The sequence below is a fragment of the Pecten maximus genome, chromosome 18 (genome assembly GCF_902652985.1).
Source record: "Pecten maximus chromosome 18, xPecMax1.1, whole genome shotgun sequence".
Lineage (NCBI taxonomy): Eukaryota > Metazoa > Mollusca > Bivalvia > Pectinida > Pectinidae > Pecten > Pecten maximus.
This window is the reverse complement of record NC_047032.1, coordinates 10,925,904-10,948,515: the sequence shown is the minus strand read 5'-3', so window position 1 is coordinate 10,948,515 and position 22,612 is coordinate 10,925,904. Positions and strand designations below refer to the sequence as shown.

The following is a 22,612-nucleotide window of genomic DNA, read 5'->3' as shown; positions in this document are numbered from 1 at the left end:
GCAAGGGAAAAAAAGAAGAATAATACTTCAGGTGAGTCTCCTGCTTCAGAGGATGAACTCTATGACATGATGGACTCCAGAGTTGACAACAATCCATAATATTTGGTTGATTCTGGAAATTTAGAACATGTAGTTGAAACAAAAAATGGAAGAGAAAAGAATGAGAATGAAGCAGAAAAGAGCATGAGTGGTGGTACTTTGGCTGGAAATTCACTCGATAAAGACAGAGGCTGGAAAGGCAAGGGGAAAATGAAAAAAAGGAAAAGGACAGTTGACACAGTTACAGAAACCTTAACCGGTCTCTTTGAAAAACGAGAAATGCAAACTGCAAAGCGGCACAAGGAAAAAATGAACATAATGAAATCCTTCATTGATGTTTTAAGAGGAAAACAAGATTCCTCTGCAGCTCATTCCAATTCCCCAAGTGCGTCTTCTGATGATTAAATGACGATATATATTTTATTATCTTATCCCTGTTCTGCCTGAAGATTCTTTTTTATAGTCTATTATCTGTGCCAGGTGCCAAGTTTATTTCTTAAATGTCTTGAAATTGTGTTAATTCTTGTTTTATGATCATATTATACTGTTAAATGTGTTTACATGTATTTAGAGAAGACAGTGAGGTTCACAACCCAGTGCGTCTCAAATCAAATTTTTCTTAAAAATGTTGGTTTTTTTGCTTGTTTCAATCTTATTACTTTTTCACTTATATTAAATAAATGTAACTTCAAATATTTCGGCTAGGTGCAAGATGTAATTGTAACTATATATAAAATTACTGACAATTAGTTGTTTGCCCGAAATTGTTTTTTATGATCAATGAAAAGTGAACGACAGCGTATTTGCTCTGTATTCTGTTTGTTTCAATATATGTATTGAAAGAGGAAAGTGCAATTTCTTTTTGTAAAAGTTAAATGAAATGTTGTTTATGTAGTTAAGGTAATTTTCATGCAATTATTTCTACTTACAAAATATCTATGCTTGTAACTGCATATATGGAGCACCAAATTAATACATTGCGATAATCCTGAATACATTTTAACATGATAAAAATGTGTACACATAATCAATTAGATTTAAATTGAATTCATTTAATTTGTAGATTTAATTTATACATAGTATGTGTGGTTGAACTTCTCTTTAAATCTAGTAACCCAACTTTACAGATATATTAATAATACCTGGTGTGAAAAAGAAGCAAACATGTTGTTTTTTTCAAGTAAATCCATCTCCAAAACAAATATAGTTTTAATTACATGAATTATTTTATGATAGAAAACACTTATTTGGTGCTCCATAAATGTACTAATGGCAATATGACCACTTCATTATTGCATACAATAATTACCGACAAATGTTTGTTGTTAAATATGATTATCATTACGTTTTTTAATTTGCTAACTTTGTGCTAGTGATCAAGAATAATTATATAGTTACATACTCATTTTACTTAAAAATTGTTAAAAAAAACTGAATATCATGAGCTGATCAGTTTTTCAGTTTGCTGCTTTTGTTAGCTGTATTTATTAAGGAAGAATACATGTTGTTACTGTTATTACTATTTTCTTTTTTTAAATAAATGTTTTCAATTTACATGTATCTTAATCTTGTATTTCCACTCGCTATGAACAAAGTTAAGGATATGTGTTATGTACATGTACCTGTTTTGAAGCACATATTGGGCCGCATATTTGTACAATATGGAATTCAGTTTTGTTTGGTAAATTGACAACTGGTCAAATTAATCAACAGAAAAAAGAACAGTAGTCGTACATGTTTAATATTTACTAAGTTTATCTTGCCACTAACAATCGCTTCAACCATGGATTTAAGATGATATATATATGTCAATGTGCACTTCAGCAATTACCTCATATCAGTTCGAAAGAAGCTGACAACAAATCAAAAATGGAAATGACAGTTTCATGATAATTGCCTTTACATGTACATATAAGGTGTGGAGACAAGCTTATCTAGGAGGTAAATGTTCATGAACTGACGATCAATGATTTACTGCAAGGCTGTTAGTTATTTGTAACCTCTTCGTTATCCCTAAATGGGAATTTTCCCTCTCGTTGATAACATTATCATCATCTGTTTGAAGTTCATCCACTGCCATTAGTTCCTCTATACCATCCAAATCATTTTGTATGATACAAATGTTGTGTATCACACAAGCAGCAGTAACAATATCACAAGTTGTTCTGATGGATTTACAGTTCAAATACCTCAGTTTACGAAAACGTCCTTTGAGCAATGCAAAGGCACGTTCAATCACCTGCCTCTTTGATGATAAAGCTTTGTTGAACAGTGTTTGTTGTCTTGTAAGGTGACCATTATCTTTATATGGGGTAAGAAGCCATTCTTTTAATGGATATGCACCATTCCCCAAAATATGGTATTCTCCATTATTGCAAAGTCTGAATCCGTTTTCACAAATGCTGGAATTGTTGAAAACCTTTGCATCATGAACACGACCTGGCCAACCGACATTTATACTTATAAAATACAAGTCATGTGTGCAGATGCCCTGCAAAAGAATGGAGTGGAATCCTTTCCTGTTGTAATATGCATTAGCATCCTCTGCTGGAGCTTCGATTGGGATGTGTGACCCATCTATTGCTCCAATGATATTTGGGAATTCATATGAACCTGTATCATTGAAGCGTTCTGATATTGACAAATAATCACCAGTCGTTGGCCATTTGATGAATTTCTTCAATGAAGAGTTAATTGCATTAATTACTTGTTCCCTACACTTCAAAAACGAAGAATCGGTTACACCAAATCTGTCACTTAAACTACGTATTGTATCCATTGACGACAAATAACGAATGGTCATCAGTACCTTCTTCTCCATCGGAATCGGTTCTCTACCTCCTGCACATACACGTTGTTTTAACTGTTCACATTCACTAAGGTGTTGACAAAGGACATCAAATGTTTCACGATTCATTTTAAAAAACCTTGTGAAGTCATCTGGTAAGTAGTTCGGGATTGTTTCTTCAAAATACCCTTCTGTTTTTGTTCGATCTTCTCGTAAACTGCAAGTCAAACAATAAATTATCAAATGAAAAGCTACAGCCTACATAACCGTCAAAAGAATAAACCTAACAAGATTATTTCATCGCTTCTGTTATCTGAAATCTGAAACCCCTATTTGGACCCTAGGTAGTGTTAAATATTGCCTAGGATCCTGTAAATACTGTATGGGAAAGGACAATAGTGTATCCAATGTGCGCAACCTGAAGGAAGTCGCGTTTTTTAAGTATACATGTAGTTATTACTAGTGTTGGGACGATGATCGGTAAAGATCGATTAGCGATCGTTTATAGCATCTCGATGCCGATGATCGATGGCAAACATCAACAATCGATCATCGGCAAATATAAAAAGGTACCGAAACGAACGAACCTCAGTATATGTAATCGAACGCGCCCGTCAAACAATGTACAAAGATCGCGGCCGCTGAAGAAAATCTAAGGGAAATATACCCAAACCCAGGCTCCATAACGAAATCAGATGTTTGGAAATTCTTCGGATTTTATAAAATTAATGATAATGAACCACCATCAAAAAAGAATTTGGATACAACGCAAGCTGTTTGCCGTCTATGCCGCAAGATTTACAGAAATACAGGTAAGTTCTACCAAGCTAACAAACTCGTACGGCAGACGTAACATGTGTTTCATTTGTAAACTCAAAATTGTATCAGCCGTTTAGAACGCTTGTCAGTTGTATATTTATTATCTTTGAACAAGTATCAACTTAATGTTTTCTTCCGTCGTTTTCAGGAAATACTACGAATTTCAGAGCCCATATTGACGGGGAACACAAATTACCGTCGGGAAATTCCACACAATCGCGATCAGACAAAGTTGAAACAAAATTAGTTCAACCAACAATATCGGCTGCATTTGTCAAAAGATGTGATGTTGTATCAGGATCAAATACTGTATTGAGTCAAGAACGGAGAGGACGGGTCGATGATGCAATATATCAACAGACATTAAAAACAATAATTTCCAGGGAGATCTGAGTGCATGTATTGTATTTGCATTTGTGAGTTTTTCACCCTTGTTCGTATACATGTTCAATAAATGTTTACTATTATTTTCTAGTCAAAAAAATGGTGTGTCAAAAATGTCAAAAACTGTCAATTGTCTAGTCAAGAATGTTTAGTTATTGTTTACTATTATTTTCTAGTCAAAAAAATGGTGTGTCAAAAATGTCAAAAACTGTCAATTGTCTAGTCAAGAATGTTTAGTTATTGCTCTGTTATAAATACTAAATTGTTATTGTTTATCAGTTTAATAGCTCAATTAAGCTGTTTTCATTGTTAATAAAAATATTGTTTTTCTTGATTGTAGCTTTTTGTGATTGATGTGTCCTCATGATCTAGTAATTAAAATTATTTTGAGAAATCCTCAAATCCCAAAAACATATCAAGTTGGAACACCCCTTTTCTATAGTGCTTAAAGGAACTGGTTAAGTGATTCATAAAGTGGCATTAACATATTAGAGACTTTATTATGTTTCACATACTACAGAGGGGGGTGAAGCATACAGTACACATACAACACAAAATAAAGTAAACAAAGGCAGATAACTGAAAACAGTTTATTTCCATGCTAAGTTACTAATATTCAATGGAATTTTAAAGATATTAAAGTTATAAATGCATTGGAAAAGTAAACCGATTATTTCACCGATTATCGGATCGAATAGGGTATCCGATTCCAACCGATGATCGATTATTATTTTCAACCGATTTCCCAACACTAGTTATTACAATAATACATCAAAAAAGCCAAAAGGCTTAGTTCGATGTCTAACAGTGATTACAGTGATAACAACCAGATGGTCTTGAAAATACACTTACAACGTCCCCCCCCCCCCCCCCCCCCCCCCCCATGTACAATTATTTTATTTTTCATACAAAATTTGTACTTACTGCGTTGTGAGGTGTTGAGTCGCCTCCATCAAGCATTCCATTTCTTCCCCTTCACTATCACTTTCCATAAACATATCCAACATTGCCAACGCTATTGCATCGGCCGCCATCTTGCAATACAGCCGGTACACTCGATTGGAAAATGCACCGGTCACATGACCGGCTCTCCCGAAGTTGAGTCGGCATGTGTCGAAACGAGCAGCACCAGTGTCAAGGGAGACATTAGGGAGAAGAAAGTTGTTAAGAAAGAAGAGAAAAGATAAGATCCCAAATTTAGTCGCCTCTTACGATCATGCAATGGGGGCAGCAGGTACAATTCTTAAGAATGAAGAACTTCAAAAAGAAAACCCTACGGTCACGGAACAAATAAAGATGAAAGCATTGTTTTCATAATTTTCCTATTTGTAAACCAATATTAAGTATTCATCTTGTATCTGAAGAGATGGTAAATCTATTACTGAACAAGAACAAATCTCCTTCCTTAAATGTCTGAAATACATTCTATTAAAGAAAATACATGGACAGTGTCATATCAATCCAAATCATGTTTTTGGGGTATATTTGAAAAGGGATTCCAGTTTGTATCACCCTCAATGGTTGTAATATGATAAATCGATAAGAAATATTATGAAAAGCTTATTGATAATCTGTCAGACATAATGTATCATACAGTATATATGTATATTAAACTCTAAACTTGTTTATCTCCAGTCATTGTTCTGCAATTCAGAACATGTGTAATTGTTACAGACTTAACACGAACATACCGCAGCCTCCCAAAACACACATACGCACTCACCACACGCATGCATGTCGCACGCACGGGAGGCCGTCCTTAAATGACCTTAGCTGTTAATAGGACGTTAAACAAAATAAACCAAACCAAACAGACAAACAAATGCAGGTGTTAAGACTATTTCTCTGCAGGATGCTACACTGTCTTTTTTTCTCTACATCTCTGTTTCATTGTCAGAGTATTGACCCTCCTGATCATCATATGGATATAAGTTCCTTTGCAACCGCTGAATAGTATCATTCACTTCAACGGTGAAAATGTGTCTCATTGGTTCAAAATGTGAATACACATTTGCCTTGATATTTGAATACATGTCCAGTTTTCTTCCTGGTGTGGGGGCCCTGCAGGTAGGGCGTAAGAATTGTACCTGCTGCCCCCATTGCATGATCGTAAGAGGCGACTAAATTTGGGATCTTATCTTTTCTCTTCTTTCTGAACAACTTTCTTCTTCCTAATGTCTCCCTTGACAATGCCTCATTTTGGCTTGTAATTGACCGTTCGCCCCTGTGAGGAAGGTTTTAAGTTCTGTCCCCTAGCCGAGACAAAAATGGTAGTTGCTACTCCTGCTCAGTGCTCGGCATATTTGGAGTAGGACGACTGGTTCGCCCGTTGTCAGTATAATGTGACCGGGTGGGGTGTGCTGCTAGCTGTTAATAGAACGTTAAACTAAATGAACCAAACCAAACCAAACCTTGGTGGTTCCCCATTATAAAGAACTTACCGTTGGTGTCTTTATCACCTTTGGGAAACGATACCCCACAGTCAATAATGAAAGAATTACAGGCTGGGTTACTTTTTCAGTAGCCCGTAACACTCTCCCAAAATTACTTTCAGTAATTGAACATTTTCTTTGGTAAAACCACTCAATATTGGAACTTTGTCCTCTTGTCAGTTTTTCAACCTTTTCCCGATCAGGTTTAGATAAAGTTATTTGGGAAATTATACTGTCTGTGTTTGAATGATTATTCACTGATAAATGTCTACAAACATGTATAGGTAGATGTCTTGATTCAACAGTCACCTCTTTGTTGAATGCAATATAAGGACAGTATTCTCCTGTAATGTCTGGTAATGAATCTGGACCAACTGTAACAGGATCATCAACAAGTTTGAACCTGTTGCAATTCAGAATATGCACTGCAGGACAATACTGACCAAGATGGTGAGTTGCTGAAAACAAGTTGGCTCTTAATTCAAGTATATCTTCATATTCAGGCAATTCAGGAATTGCAATTTTTGTTCCCAAATCTTTTTGATTTTTTTTTTTTTTTTTGATTTTTTTTTTTTTGTGAATATCAAGCTCGTCGATAACTTTTGGATTGGCATATGCACCCTTGGGGTCAGTCCATTTACATAATGTATCAGTACACGAAAGAAGTTCAGTTTGCAGTTGGCCACTTGCCACTAAATCTGAAATACTAAATAATAAGGCTCCAAGATTGCCACAATTTTGGGAAAAAAACAACAGTACATGTACGATTTATAGTGCTACCTCACTGAAGCATACTGCCGAAGACACCCAGCAGCAAAGCCCACCCGGTCACATTATACTGACAACGGGCAAACCAGTCGTCCCACTCCAACAATACTGAGCGCTAAGCAGGAGTATTGTCCTGAAGCCCTTTTGTTGAGCATTCCCCACATGTTTTGTCCACACACTTCTTACTGTGAAAATCATAACCCTGTGGTTTCGGACTGGATGTCTTCGGCAGTATGCTTCAGTGAGGTAGCACTATAAATCGGCAAAAGTTCCGGCCTATCACAAGGAGACTTAACACGAACATACCGCAGCCTCCCAAAACACACATACGCACTCACCACAAACATGCATATCGCACGCACGGGAGGCCGTCCTTAAATGACCTTAGCTGTTAATAGGACGTTAAACAAAATAAACCAAACCAAACTGTGGTTTCGGACAAATCATCAGGTCAACACTTGAATACTTGTCTGAAATTTTCATTTCATCTTTGAGTAATGTCTTTGCATATTTGTTCACCGTTTCAATTTTAACCGGACATTTTCACAATACTCACACAAACAATTAAGTAGGTTGCGTTTCCTTTGTTTGAATTCCATATTCTTGTCGAATGCTTTTTTTATTGGGAACGGTTGTTGATTTTCTCTAAGATAAAATTCTTCTATCAGTTTTTCTGTTTTCTCATTAAGGGCATCCTTTCTTCTTCTTCTTCTTCTTCTATGGATGGCGATTTCGTTTGAAGAAATTTCTATTGATACCAAGCTGTCTGCATGTGGAACTTACACATCTCTTCTTAATGTTCCTGGCTAAATGAAAGACAATATTCCTTCTTATTTAGATGTTTTCTTTCGATCTACCTTCCATTGATTTGTATGTTTTCCTTACTGTATCCGAAATGGTCGTCATTTTTACCTTGGAGAAACCTGTGGTAATAACACCGGTCTTATTTAGCTCATGAGCTTTTCTGGGAGATCTATTCACCAATTGTTTAACAACTGCAGCATATTTTTTGGGCTCTTCGGAAGCCTACTTTTCAAATGACTAACAGTTTCCGTAAAGCGGAATCGAATACATTTGCGTCATTTCCTCCTTGTTGTAATGGTGTCTTTCGCTGTTCCTTCTCATTTTGTGTTTTTTGTCTTGTTCCCTTTTTCTGTCTCTATCTTTCTCCCTAAGTCTCCTTTTCTTCTGTGCTGTAAGTTGAGAGTGATGGTGCTATTTTCTTTTTTCCACGCACGGGAGGCCGTCCTTAAATGACCTTAGCTGTTAATAGGACGTTAAACAAAATACACCAAACCAAACCAAGCAGAAAACAGTTTGTCCAGGTCCTCCTTGTTTGTGTCTGTAAACCGTTTCGGCTGACACGGTGTCTTTGGCCGGGCTAAATCTTCGATGGCAGATTTTACCTCAAAGAGCGAGTCTTGCTTTGGGGGCAAAGAACTAACACCATTCCCTTCTAGCAATTCAAGTGTTGCCATTAAGAATTCTTCATCATCATCTAACGCTTTGTTTGCATTCATATCCATTATGTCTGCAAGATCTGCAGGTAATTCTATTTGGAAGTTGGCCATTAGAATTGTGTGTCAAGGCCCTGTGTCAATAAGCAGACGGCGTTCTTTCTCGGTGACGTTTTTGTGACGTCGTTTTCAGATGTGTTGACGTTGAGAAAAAAAGACGTCAGAAAGCTAGGCTAATCACCAACATGTATTTTGCATATCACTACGCCCGTGTTATGGCCTCATAACACGGAACTGGCATTGGTATTGTTATATAGTGACAATGCAAAGCGAATGTAAATATTAAAATAAAAACAGCTTTAAATAATAAGTTTTTACAGATATTATAGAATTATGTAACAAAGACAGATAAAGGTAATTCTGTCTTTTTTACATTAATTTTTTATGAATCATTGTTTTCATGCAAGTTACTACTGCTTTAGAATTTTGTAGGCATTAGAAATAATGCGAATTTCATCCTAGAAATGTCAAGTTAAAAATATATACATCTGTGCCATTTTGATAGAATTCCATAAAAATAATATTTTTATACCCCCGCAACGAAGTATACTGGAATCAGGTTGTCTGTCCGTCCGTCGTCTGTCTGTAGACGCATTTTGTCCGGACAACTCCTCCTAAACCGATGGGCCAATTCTGATGAAACTTCACACAAATATTAATGCTCATGTGTAGATGTGCATGCGACTTTATTTTTCTCAAAATTATGGTTGCTATGGCAACTGGTCACTATAACTGCCCTGCAGGTAGGGCGTAAGAATTGTACCTGCTGCCCCCATTGCATGATCGTAAGAGGCGACTTAACTTGGGATCTTATCTTTTCTCTTCTTTCTTGATAACTTTCTTCTTCCTAATGTCTCTCTTGACAATGCCTCACTTTTGGCCTTTAGTTGAGCGTTCCCCGCTGTGATGAAGGTTTTGGGTTCTGTCCCCTAGCCAGGACATACCAGAGTCTTTAAAAATGGTAGTTGCTACTCCTGCTTAGCGCTCAGTATATTTGGAGTAGGACGACTGGTTGGCCCGTTGTCAGTATAATGTGACCGGGTGGGGTGTGCTGCTGGGTGTCTTCGGCAGTATGCTTCAGTGATATAGCACTTTAAATCGGCAGAAGTTCCGGCCTATCACAAGGAAACTTAACACGAACATACCACAGCCTCCCAAAACACACATACACACCCACCACACACATGCATGTAGCACGCACGGGAGGCCGTCCTTAAATGACATTAGCTGTTAATAGGACGTTAAACAAAATAAACCAAACCAAACCAAACCGCAAGCACTACCCTCACAAGTTCCCCAAAGAGGGCCCTCACACATACCGCCAGTATTGACGCCCTCACAAGTTCCAACAGAACTGCCCCCACACGTTCTGCCAGCAATGACGTCCTCACAAGTTCCACCAGTAGTGTCCGCACAAGTTCCGCCAGTAGTGCCCTCACAAGTTCCGCCAGTAGTGACCTCACAAGTTCCGCCAGTAGTGACCTCACAAGTTCCGCCAGTAGTGTCCGCACAAGTTCCGCCAGTAGTGCCCTCACAAGTTCCGCCAGTAGTGACCTCACAAGTTCCGCCAGTAATGCCCTCACAAGTTCCGCCAGAAGTGCCCTCACAAGTTCCGCCAGTAGTGCCCTCACAAGTTCCGCCATCAGTGCCCTCTCCAAATCAACTAAAAATACTTGTTCTGCTACTACTGAATCATTAGTAAGTTCAAGTTTCCCACCATATTACCTTATTTCACGACAAAAAGAGAAGTTTCATTTCTTTGTCATGGTCATTTTGTTTTCCATCATAACATTTTGGTCCATAATCTGTTCATAATTTTCCAATGCGATGAAAATCAATTGTGATATAATATTCAGCATGTTTTTATGCTAATGTCAATAAATATTCTAACCATTATGTTACTCTTTTTCAGGCCACATACAGTCCAAAACTTTGTAGATAGTTTACAGATCAGGTTAACAGATTTCAGCAACGTCTGGAGCAGAAAAGGAAGTATATTCAGAAAAAAAGATTGACAGAATATCGTCTGAAAGAAAGGGGAAAAGACAAATACATTGTATAGGTACATCAGAACTAATCCTGAGATCAGACAGAAATGGGCAGAGAAGGACACGAAAAAAGAAACGAACAGATCCTGATGTTAGAGACAAAGAGGCAGCAAGAGAAACACCAGCTAGAAAGGCGAAGCGCACAAATCCTGATGTTAGGCTTAAAGAGTCAGCTAGAGAAACGTCAACTAGAAAGGCGAAACGCACAAATCCTGATATTAGGAACAAAGAGTCAGCTAGAGAAACGCCAGCTAAAAAGGCAAAACGCACAAATCCTGATATTAAGCATAAAGAGTCAGCTAGAGAAACGCCAGCTAGAAAGGCAAAACGCACAGATACTGACATAAGGGACAAAGAGGCAGCTAGAGAAACGCCAGGTAGAAAGGCGAAACGAACAGATCCTGATGTTAGGCTTAAAGAGTCGGCTAGAGAAACGTCAACTAGAAAGGCGAAACGAACAGATCTTGATATTAGGGAAAAAGAGGCAGCTAGAGAAACACCAGCTAGAAAGGCGAAACGCACAAATCCTGATATTAGGAACAAAGAGGCAGCAAGAGAAACGCCAGCTAGAAGGGCGAAACGAACAGATTCTGAAGTAAAAGAGAAAGAGAAAAGTTCTGACAAAACAGCTAAAAAAACGTGCAGTACAATCTGAAGCCTTAGCTGCAATTAAGCACTTTAAAGATCAGATCATGAATGGTCCTACTTTCGTATGTACATGTTGTCAAAGATTGCTTTATAGAAACAGTGTCACCTTATTCAAAAAAGAAGATTATTCTGATTGTTCTGATGAGTTACTTCATTCCTGTATTCAAGGAAATTCCCTTTGTGAAGATTTCATATGCAATCAATGTAAAAACTCATTGAAGAAAACTCAAATCCCATTACTTTCTCCTGCAAAAAACATGAACATTGACGAGCAACCTCAACAGTTGAAAGATTTATCAACCTTAGAAGCTACATTTATATCAAGAAGAATTCCTTTCATGAAAATTCTTGCTCTTCCTCGTGGAAAACAAAAAGCAATTCATGGCTGTGTTGTGAATATTCCTATAGAACCAGAGCAAACTGTCAGTAGTACCTCGTGTACAGACAGCTCAGTCCATGGTCCTTGTAAAACTCAAAAGAAAAATACAATACAGAGGGCATGTTTTCAGACAAAACATCAGACCACACAAGATTAAGGAACCTCTTTCGGTGCTAAAGGATAGCTTAAAAAATCCTTTGTACTCTGATGTTGTGATAGAAGACAACTGGGAAGAACAATGTTCAGCAAACCGAGAACTTTGGAATTCCTTGACGGCAAATATCACTGATGGTTCTGCAGATACAGAAGGTCAGCAAAGAGATTCAGTTCAGAAAGTTATCAGTATTCAACCACAGGAAACACATGAAGATAAAGTGGTGTTTTAGTGGTAACACCAAATGGACAGAATACAAAACAGAAAGAACACTTGGACAACAATGATCAGTATGAAGATAAGGATGACGATGACGATGAAAGAAATCATCTAAGTGGGCTTCCGTGTAATTCTTGCCTTCAACCAAAAGATCTTAGTTCTGATGCAGATGTCATAGTCAGTATTGCTCCAGGTGAAGGTAAAAGACCTATTGCCATTGAAAAAGACAAGCACAGTGAAGAAATGAGTATTCCACAATTATTTCCATCTGGCAAATTTGGTTTCTCAATGAGCCGTCCACATAAACGTACTTCAAAAAAATACTTTCAAGCCAGAATGTTACATTGTGATAATAGATTTGCAAAAAGCATTGAGTACCTGTTTTATGCACAGTATAGGTGTGAGGCAAAGGAAATTCAAGTCTGTCTGTCTATAGCTTTTAGAAAGGGTCAAGATGACAATATTACGGTGAGAGATATCAAGCAAAAAGTTAACAATCTTGTACAAAGTGATTCAGGTGTGCACTTTTTACAAAAGGTACGTGGATCTCCAGCCTACTTTAACAAGATGCTCTACGACTTACTTGGTATGATCAGGCAACTAGGACCATGCACTTGGTTTATAACACTGTCTGCTGCTGACCTCAAGTGGCACGATACTATATCAGTCATTGCAAAACAGCAAGGGAAATTGCTCACAGATGAAGAGATTGACAATTTAACATTTGAAGAGCGCTCTCAATTTCTTCGGTCTAACCCTATAACTGCGGCAAGGCACTTTGACAACAGTGTTCAGTTATTCTTGAAAGACATACTCTTGAACAAAAATCTAAACCCAGTCGAAGAAATCTCAGATTTTAAATACAGAATTGAGTTCCAACACAGAGGATCTCCTCATGTCCACATGTTGGCATGGGTTAAAGATTCTCCCAACTTGGAGAATAACACAGTACAAGACGTGTCCACTTTTATAGATTACTATGTGACATGTCAGCTTCCTGATGAGGATGAAGATTTGAGAAATATGCTACTGACTGTTCAAAAACACACTCATTCCACAGCATGCCGTAAACATGGGAAACTCTGTCGATTTAAGTTTCCTAAAATGCCGCTTCAGAAGACTGTGGTTGTAACATCACCTGAGCAAGTTATTACTGATTCATCAGTCAAGGAGCTTTACTTGAAACTTTTGAATGACGTAGAGAAAATCCCGAAAGAAACTGATCAGAGCAGTAAGCCATCATTACAGGATGTATTGTCAGAAGCTCGTGTGTCAGAAAAGTTTGGTTTGGTTTATTTTGTTTAACGTCCTATTAACAGCTAAGGTCATTTAAGGACGGCCTCCCGTGCGTGCGAAATGTATGCGTGTGATGAGTGCGTATGTGTGTTTTGGGAGGCTGTGGTATGTTCGTGTTAAGTCTCCTTGTGATAGGCCGGATCTTTTGCCGATTTAGAGTGCTACCTCACTGAAGCATACTGCCGAAGACACCCAGCAGCACACCCCACCCGGTCACAATATGGATGCTCTAGAATGGAGAGAGACAAGACGGGGAATGCCAGCAGTACTACTGAAGAGAAATCCATCAGAAATTAATATCAACAATTACAACCCCATTCTTATGAAAGCTTGGGAGGCTAATTTGGATATACAATATGTTACCAACACATTCGCATGTGTTATGTATGTGGCATCATACGTTTCAAAACCTGAAAAAAACACTTGGAGATGTTCTCAAGGGTGTCAGCCAAGCTGCTATACATTTAGGACCCAAGACTGCAATGAAAAGTGTCGCGAAGAAATTCCTTAGTCACCGGGAAATCAGTGCCCAGGAAGCAGTCTACAGATTAATTTCTCTACCACTTGTGCAAGGATCACGTCAAGTAGTCTTTATCCCCACTGACTTACCAAACAAAGAACACGCCTCTTTAAACCATTGAAGGTTATTGAGAACCTTGAAGATGATGATACAGATGTGTTTGTTGTAAGTTCAATTACTCTACTTACACTGCTAAATAAATTTTGGAAAAAGCTGGTATAAGTTCATTTTGCAAAGCACTGATTTTAAATGTTTTAAGTTAATTATATTCATTTATCATTCTAATTTTTTCTTTTAACAACCATTTTCTAATATAGTTAAATCTTTTATCCAAAATATAAATAAAACAACAATTTTTATACAATAATCTTAAGTTATTCCAGACTGGGCTACTGGATAGATATCCTGTAGGCCTCTTGACTAGGAATCACTGTGTCTGGCAACATTTGCATCCAACTACAGGTACTCTCAGAAATCTTCATCATCTGACCTCAAAGATAAACAATCAGATTGTGAACTTCTCCCCAAAGAAATATATCTGCAAAACAACTTAGGAAGTATGACTCTGCGTAGCAAACCAGCAATAATCAGGTCACATCAGTGGTCATTGAAGAAAACCCCTGAGGAGTATTTTCATGCACAGCTCATCCTTTATTGCCCATGGAGAAAAGAAGAAAATTTAATGACAAAGTGGGAAAGCTATGAAGTTACAATGAGAATATAGAAACTGTTGCTGAAAACAGGAAATTGTATGAGAAACATACTGATGAAGTGACATCAGCAGTTGAGTGTTTAGAGCAGATTGAAAATCCTGATGAAATCTGGGATAATCTTGCACCACAAGTTCAAAAGTCTAGTGCTGAAGATAAGCAAGAAGGAGCACAGCCATAAGCAGGTATAATGGATGCATTTCAACTACCCCAAACCAGAACTGTCAACATATATATAGGAATCACAAGGCATGAAGTGGAGTTATATACTGAGCAGATGACAACGACACAATGGTATGACCTAAGACACTCATTGAATAGTACTCAGAAAGAGCTTCATCAGTTTATTGTTACTTGGTGTTCACACATGCTACTTGCTCATCGCCAACCACCACCTCCACCTTTTCATCTGTTCCTAACAGGAGGTGCCGGTGTTGGTAAAAGTCATCTTGTCAGGACCATTGTACAGACAGCTACGCGCATTCTAGCACGGAATAATCAAGAACAAGAAACACATATATTAGTCTGCCCCCACAGGAGCTGCTGCCTATAACATATCTTGTACCTGCTGCCCCCATTGCATGATCGTAAGAGGCGACTAAATTTGGGATCTTATCTTTTCTCTTCTTTCTTAACAACTTTCTTCTTCCTAATGTCTCCCTTGACAATGCCTCACATTTGGCCTTTAGTTGAGCTGTGAGGAAGGCGTTGGGTTCTGTCCCCTAGCCGAGACATACCAGAGTCTTTAAAAATGGTAGTTGCTACTCCTGCTTAGCGCTCAGCATATTTGGAGTGGGACGACTGGTTCGCCCGTTGTCAGTATAATGTGACCGGGTGGGATGTGCTGCTGGGTGTCTTCGGCAGTATGCTTCAGTGAGGTAGCACTTTAAATCGGCAAAAGTTCCGGCCTATCACAAGGAGACTTTACACGGGAGGCCGTCCTTAAATGACCTTAGCTGTTAATAGGACGTTAAACAAAATAAACCAAACCAAACCAAATCCTCTGACAGGAGAAAAGTTAGCTTCCTTAAAGGAATCTCTTGGAAATATCAAACTTATCATTATAGATGAAATATCTATGGTAGGAGCTGACATGTTGTTGACAGTGCATCGCCGATTGTGTGATTTGATGGGAAGTGATGAGCCTTTTGGGGGAGTATCCGTCCTTGCTGTTGGGGATCTTCTACAGCTACCTCATGTAGCACAAAAACCAGTGTTTTCACCACCATCAGATCAGCTTGCTGCAATATATGGATCTCTTTGGTGTAATCATTTCAAAATCATTGAACTCACAGAAAGTCAGAGACAAAAAGATGACACTCAGTTTGCCAACATACTGAATAGAGTTAGAACTGGATCACAGACATCAGACGACCTTGCTACTTTGTCATCCAGAGAAATTGACAAAACTTCCCCATTATATCCAACAGACGCAACACATATCTTTGCATACAACAGACATGTTGATGAACATAATGCTGCCAAGTTGGAAACTATGGATAAGCCAGTGTACATCTTCAAAGCAGAAGATTCCAAAAAGGATGATCAAACTGCCAGCATTGACACCAGTACATTAAAAGATATGGCAGGAGGATTACCTACCAAAGTCTCCCTGGTGCAAGTGTCATGTTGATAAAAAACATAGACGTACAAGGTGGTTTGGTCAATTCAGCAGCAGGTGTCGTAATGGGCTTTATTCCACTTCCACCACCAGAGGTAACGGAAAACAATTTCAAGCCTAAATATGTACTTGTTAAATTTTGTGATGCAAGGGTTGGCAAAAGAAGTAGACTTCAATCAAGAGGCATTCTTCCAGATCAGCAGCAAAATTCAACACCTATACCTACAACAGAATCCCAAATTTGCCTGGGAAAATACTCAAAAATTACAGCAAAAAGGATACAGTTTCCGCTCACATTGGCTTGGGGTGTTACAATACACAAAGAACGGGGGAAAACAGAAGATCAGTTAGTAGTTTCATGTCAGGGATCATTTCACAAAGGACAATTCTACACAGCAGTCAGCAGAACCAAAACCATTGAAGGACTATTTTTTCTAGAAAAAGTTTCTCCAACTAAAATCAAAGTAAACTCACAAGCCATTGAAGAAATAAAGAGAATGAAGTCTTGCTTTAAATTTGTACAATCTCAACTGAAAAGCTTGCTGAAGACCAAAGATGATTACTTCATCATTCAGTGTTTTAATGTTTTCTCTGTCTCCTCAATGGACGTCTCTTGAAAATGGTCTCATTTTTCATGCACATGTTGCTTGCTTCACAGAGACATGGTTACGATTGCGTTCCATGCCTGTTGTAGCCAGTCATTCAGAACTTTCGACTACAACATCAGGGAGAGGAGGAGGACTTGGCATGTACATCAGTCATGATCTTTATTTTGTCAAACAGTATGTTGTGCCCGAAATAAACACAGACCATTTGGTAATTGTCATCTCTCCAAAACTGCAGGAAAATGTGAAAATTTGTATTCTTCTGCTCTACCATAATCCAAGCCACACACCTAAAGATTTTCTCCCTGAGCTAGAGACCCTTCTCCAAAATGTACCACAAGGACTGCTTTGGGTGATTTCAATATAGACATATGATGTAAAGGGCCATCAAAAGACAAACTTTTAAGATTGTTCCGATACTGTGGTTATGTTCAGCTATGTGATTCACCCACACATAGAAAAAGTGGTCTTCTGGACCATATCTATATCAACCGCTTGCCAGATGGATTTGACATTGATGTAGTGCCTACTTATTACAGTGACCATTTTTTTCCTTTCTACCTCTCTTCCTTCCGTGGAAAGTATTAGTTGAATAAAGTTGTGGGTATAACTTAATTCTCTTTATTATGAACTTAAATAAAGATGTGAGTATGACTGAATTCTCTTTATTGTGAACAACACATATTTCAGACATTCTGAATTTCAGAAATATCGGCATGCACAGGTTATCTTAGTGAGCCTCTAATTAATACTTCCAATTCATCATTGACTTGTCCAGATTGCGGGGGTATTAGTCGGTCATCCTGGCGACAGTTCTAGTTTATCATGTAACACAGACGGGGGAAAAATGGTTTTTGATCTTTGCTGTCCGCGGAGATCATAAAATTAAATACAAATAACATATAATATGATAAAATATTAATTTCATATAAATAAAATAATGTCCAATTTTTGAGATCGTTTTATGACACAAACTTCGTATACATATCTTAATTTAACTTAATAATAATTAAATAATTAAATCTTACCTTCTAATGTGAATCACGCGTAACATCAGACATTACGTAACATGCAACGTAATATAGGACAGTCCGCACCGAATGAGTTATCTAGGTGATTTCCAAGTCGCTATATTAAGATTGGAAATCCGGGTCGTCGTAATGTGCTTTAGTTTGTGCCCAAAATAGAACGCACGTAACATGTGAGTGCGGACAGAAAACCTCACGGCGTGAACTTTCAATGTATTACAAGACGCCCGAAGCATGCATGCAAATAATTATACCATCCGTATAAGAAACAGACTTGGGACTTCACATATTTCTAGTTTTGTAAGCAATTTTCAAATGTATTGTAAATGCGGTGTTTTCCCAACCGTAATCTGCGGACAGAATGTTACGTCAGAGAGACCAAATTTTCAAACTTGCTACAAAGTCATTATTTTGCTGATTTTATCATTTTATTTTTTTGTAAATAAGAAAATTTTATCTGGTGTTAGGATTTTTTTTTTGCAGGAATTCAAACTAAGTACATGAAGTTTATTCGCATCGTACGTAATGAAATGTGCCTGTGGTTATGTCAAAAAAATCTGTCGCCTAAATCTTCTGATATTCAAACAAAATCTTCGTTTTTGAACAGTTCAAACATAGTATTTTTCAAGGAAACTATTTCAGGTATCTCTTTATCCAGTGTTATATAACATTTTGTATACCTGCATTTTTTGTTTTGAAGAATTATCCATAAAAAAACATTTAACACAAAATACTTGATTGCATCATAGAGCATAATAGTACACAATGTTTATGAAGAGAAAAGATAATATCAAAAATGTAGTCGCCTCTTACGATCATGCAATGGTTTGGTTTGGTTTGGTTTGGTTTATTTTGTTTAACGTCCTATTAACAGCTAAGGTCATTTAAGGACGGCCCCCGTGCGTGCGACATGTATGTGTGTGGTGAGTGCGTATGTATGTTTTGGGAGGCTGCGGTATGTTCGTGTTAAGTCTCCTTGTGATAGGCCGGAACTTTTGCCGATTTATAGTGCAATGGTAGCTGTAGGTACAAATCTTATCCCCTGCCTGCTGGAATGATTTAAGACTAAGCTGAACTTTTATACTTGCATGTATAATCTTTAAAAACGATACTAGTTGATTGCACACAAATATGACATGCTAGCGCGGAATATTCTCTAATCTGTAAATAAACTGTACCACACCAACCATTACAACGTGATAAAGGGTTAGGGGTTGCTTACAGTTACCATTTCTTTGAAAACTCTAACCATAAAAAGGGGGGAGGAGGGGTAGAATCATGCATCTATAATCATATATCTGGTACATTGTCAGCTAAAAGTTTAGTTCTCATTTGACAGTGAATAATAGCACGTTTTTACATCAAATGATATATTGTAAACTATTCGAAACTAATATATGGAAACTCTACATGGCGAGCATGTTAAGTGTTGATAAGTCGTTAGATAATGATAATGATTATGCATAGCGGGCCGTTAAAACAGACCCTACTATTTAAAGGCAAGCCGTCCGTTTGGAGATCATTCCCGAGTTGTTTCCCTTCGTACGTTGTCGGCGTTGAGTTAATTGTTATCATACTGTCGTCCGTCTGTCTTGCTTTTTTAATTGCTGAACGTCCTCGCAGGATCATAAAATTTATAGAAAGGTAAACAATAGAGGGTAGACGTCAGAAAGGAAAGACATTTAAGCTTGACCATTTTCGTGAGTTTTACAGAAGTTTACACAAATACACATCACTGTATAGACCTTTTGAATGCATGGTGTGGATGGAGTTGTCATAATTTTATCATATAATCTAATATATATAATATATGTACCAGATCTTGTGTATTGCTTGACTAATATTTTGTCGTGCCTGTGATCCGCATTTTACTATCAAGAATTACCAATATTAGTGTTCAGTTTCTTCGTTTCTCGCATAAAATGTTTGAAAGATTTTTTGTTATATCCTGTCTTGAATGAATATGTGCATCAGACATAGATATGTTACACCTAGATAAACTGAACGGACCGTAACACAACCAAAAACCATACCATTTGTTTTTAAACTGATGAATAATTTTGTTCTAATGTTATTGAAAATGAAGTTTGGTTTGACAAACGCCTTGATTCGGTTAATGTTTACTATTACCTGGGATAAAGTTCGGTTATTGTTTACTAAATGTATTACCTGGGATAAAGTTCGGTTGATGTTTACTATTACCTGAGATAACGTTATTACCTGGGATAAAGTTCGGTTAATGTTGACTATTACCAGAAGTAAAGTTCGGTTGATGTAACATTATCGGAATTGTCAAAACTTTTTATTGGATTGTATTAATACAACAGCATGACAAGTCTTAAAATTCATTTTGTGACTGTTAGTATATACACAATTTTGAACTATCGAAAGCTGTATTGTATCAGAAGATTTAAGTAACCGTAGCAACATTTTTAATTTTAAACTAATCATGAGTGTACCAATATTAACTTATATTTTTACATGTTTCGTTTGTTTGATGCCGTTTCGTCTTTTGTCCACTTTTCTCATAATTTTTACTCGCCACTTTTTCGGCCCTCGTGCCATTTATAGTTTAATGGGCCGTTAAGAACTTATAACTAACGAAATATACAACATTAAACAATATACAAAACCTACACTAAACCATAGACTGCGCTTTATAGAACAGTTGACGTAACGAAATTTTTACGTATTCTATTTTCTCATATGTTAACTCTGGTTCCTAGACGGCTGCTTAACCACCTTCCATTGATAGAAGAAATCGTTAGATAAATGTAATGTTAAACACCTTCAAGTACTGGGAACATAGACCTTGGGTTAAAATCATTTCCTTTCGTCTCACATGCAGCACTGAATTAGCTTATAAGCCAATGCAAGCTTAATGTTGGAAAATTAAAATGATATTCCTCACAATAATTTATTTTTTAAATTCATTTTTTTTTAATGGTTGATGTGTTTTTGATATGTATTGAGGTGAAAGAAAAATAATATTGATTTAAAAAAAAACCAGCAGATCAAGCAAATGTATATGTTTTAAGCTAACAAGGACGATAAAATCGACAGACATCACCCGTATTCTATATAACTCCTTCATAGTTTATACTTAAACAGCTTTTTCAAAATAAACTATTTCGTTTAATAGCAAACAGATCCAAAATCGGAAATCCCCATGTAAACATTGAAAATCGCTTAAATCTTGTATTTACTCTCAAAACTATGTCAAGCGCTTGAGAAACGCCGATTCCAGACAAGTGTTGATCAGAACAAGATTTAGTTGAAGATGAAAGTTACCCGAGGAGGATTTGGTCCGAAGTAAACACATGTATTTTCAGGACGGTAAACCTTATTCCAGAATTATAAAAACCCAAAACCTTCAAATAATTATGTTTAGTGGATTCGTACAATGTTTGTTTTAAAGAAAATAACAAATTCTTGGATGGTGATATCTGGCATTGTTGGAGGTCTCGGAGCTAAATAACAGAAGCTTCTATTGATCTAGTGAGTTATTTTCCAAAACAAAAAAATTAAAATAAAGAGATGATATTAGCTGACCTGTCTGAAGAGCAAATGAGCTTATCCGTGATCCGACGTCCGTCCGTACTCATGGAGATGTACTTGTGGGGTGAATTCCCAATTCCTTCCGATAAAATATCTTCGCCAGCTATAGGAGATGAAATGTAATGTAAAGTTGTGTTTGTTCCCACAATTCATCATTAGATCCTGATGTGCATGTACTTTTTAGCGACGGAATGAACGGAAATAAAAGTGAAATATGTTTCAAAATAAAGACTGCACGTTGTACCTCGCATGTCGTGAAAAGAAAAAAATGCAACCCACCAGTCAGTCCTTTCCATCTACAAGCTGTCTGTCCTCCTGGCATCAACATTTCTAGAGAAACTTCTCAATATCCAAGAGAAAGTGTCATGCTGGGATGAAAGGCTGCCAGGTTTGTTCAAATAAATGACCTTGATCTACTTTCAACATCTGTTCCACGGTTTCAAAAGGAAACGATCACAAACGTTCTGCAGCTTGCCAAAACACACGCATTCACCTCAAGCACGCATCTCGGAACACGGAAGAGAACAGGAGAGACCGTTCTGAAATGAACTACACCAAACTAAATCTATATACTTTAATGCTACGAGAGTGTATTTTTATTTATTAGCAAGATGTAGTATACACATTCTATTGGAGACGTTCGGGTATGTACTTTGAAATGAACAAATGTAAAACAAAAAACAAAAAAACACCCACGAAATCAAATTATGTTATAAAAGTACATAATGGTAATCAATAGATTCATGAAGCAAATAAAAATGATCTGGCAGCGGTGGGATTCGAACCCACGCCCCCGAAGAGACTGGTGCCTTAAACCAGCGCCTTAGACCGCTCGGCCACGCTACCTTCTTAAGAGCAGTGAGCAGTAAGGATATATCGTTACAGAAAACTATCGCGCGTGCATGCAACCAACATATGCACGCGCTTCGTGGTCTCGAGACATATATAATGAAAGATATGTGCTGTTTCGAATTCCGAAAAATCAAATTTAATTGAAAATACCAGACGCTCTGTGTCCTGAGTTAAACTGGACACTCGTGTGTCAAGAACACGGTAGAAGCGCGATGAAAAACGCGTAC

The 22,612-nt window shown here is 37.4% G+C and overlaps 2 protein-coding genes, 1 long non-coding RNA gene and 1 other non-coding gene across 4 annotated transcripts; 2 read left to right on the top strand and 2 right to left on the bottom strand.

Moving 5' to 3' along the window:
- Positions 1 to 1,909: 1,909 nt before the first annotated feature.
- On the bottom strand, positions 1,910 to 5,092 carry LOC117316921 (putative nuclease HARBI1). Its single transcript, XM_033871698.1, has 2 exons — positions 4,955 to 5,092; positions 1,910 to 3,044 (listed from the first exon to the last, which is right to left on the bottom strand). Exons 1-2 carry the CDS (start codon positions 5,062 to 5,064, stop codon positions 2,003 to 2,005), a joined length of 1,152 nt encoding a protein of 383 aa, XP_033727589.1. The 5' UTR covers positions 5,065 to 5,092; the 3' UTR covers positions 1,910 to 2,002.
- Positions 3,300 to 4,364, top strand: LOC117316922. The gene is made up of 2 exons (XR_004530068.1): positions 3,300 to 3,639; positions 3,795 to 4,364. It is a non-coding gene; the product is annotated as an uncharacterized LOC117316922 (long non-coding RNA).
- A 10,722-nt stretch (positions 5,093 to 15,814) lies between the features above and the next one.
- LOC117316226 (ATP-dependent DNA helicase RRM3-like) lies at positions 15,815 to 16,354 on the top strand. Its single transcript, XM_033870765.1, has one exon. The coding sequence runs from the start codon at positions 15,815 to 15,817 to the stop codon at positions 16,352 to 16,354; it is 540 nt and encodes a 179-aa protein (XP_033726656.1).
- Positions 16,355 to 22,297: 5,943 nt separating this feature from the next.
- Positions 22,298 to 22,379, bottom strand: Trnal-aag. Its single transcript has one exon. It is a non-coding gene; the product is annotated as a tRNA-Leu (tRNA).
- Between the last annotated feature and the right edge of the window lie 233 nt (positions 22,380 to 22,612).

Bases quoted from the DNA above. Each gene is read 5' to 3' on its own strand.
- LOC117316226 (XM_033870765.1), top strand. From the start codon at position 15,815: ATGTTGTTGACAGTGCATCGCCGATTGTGTGATTTGATGGGAAGTGAT.
- LOC117316921 (XM_033871698.1), bottom strand. From the start codon at position 5,064: ATGGCGGCCGATGCAATAGCGTTGGCAATGTTGGATATGTTTATGGAA. The intron at 3,045-4,954 runs GTAAGTACAAAT...TTTGACTTGCAG, and splicing joins ACTCAACACCTCACAACGCA to TTTACGAGAAGATCGAACAA.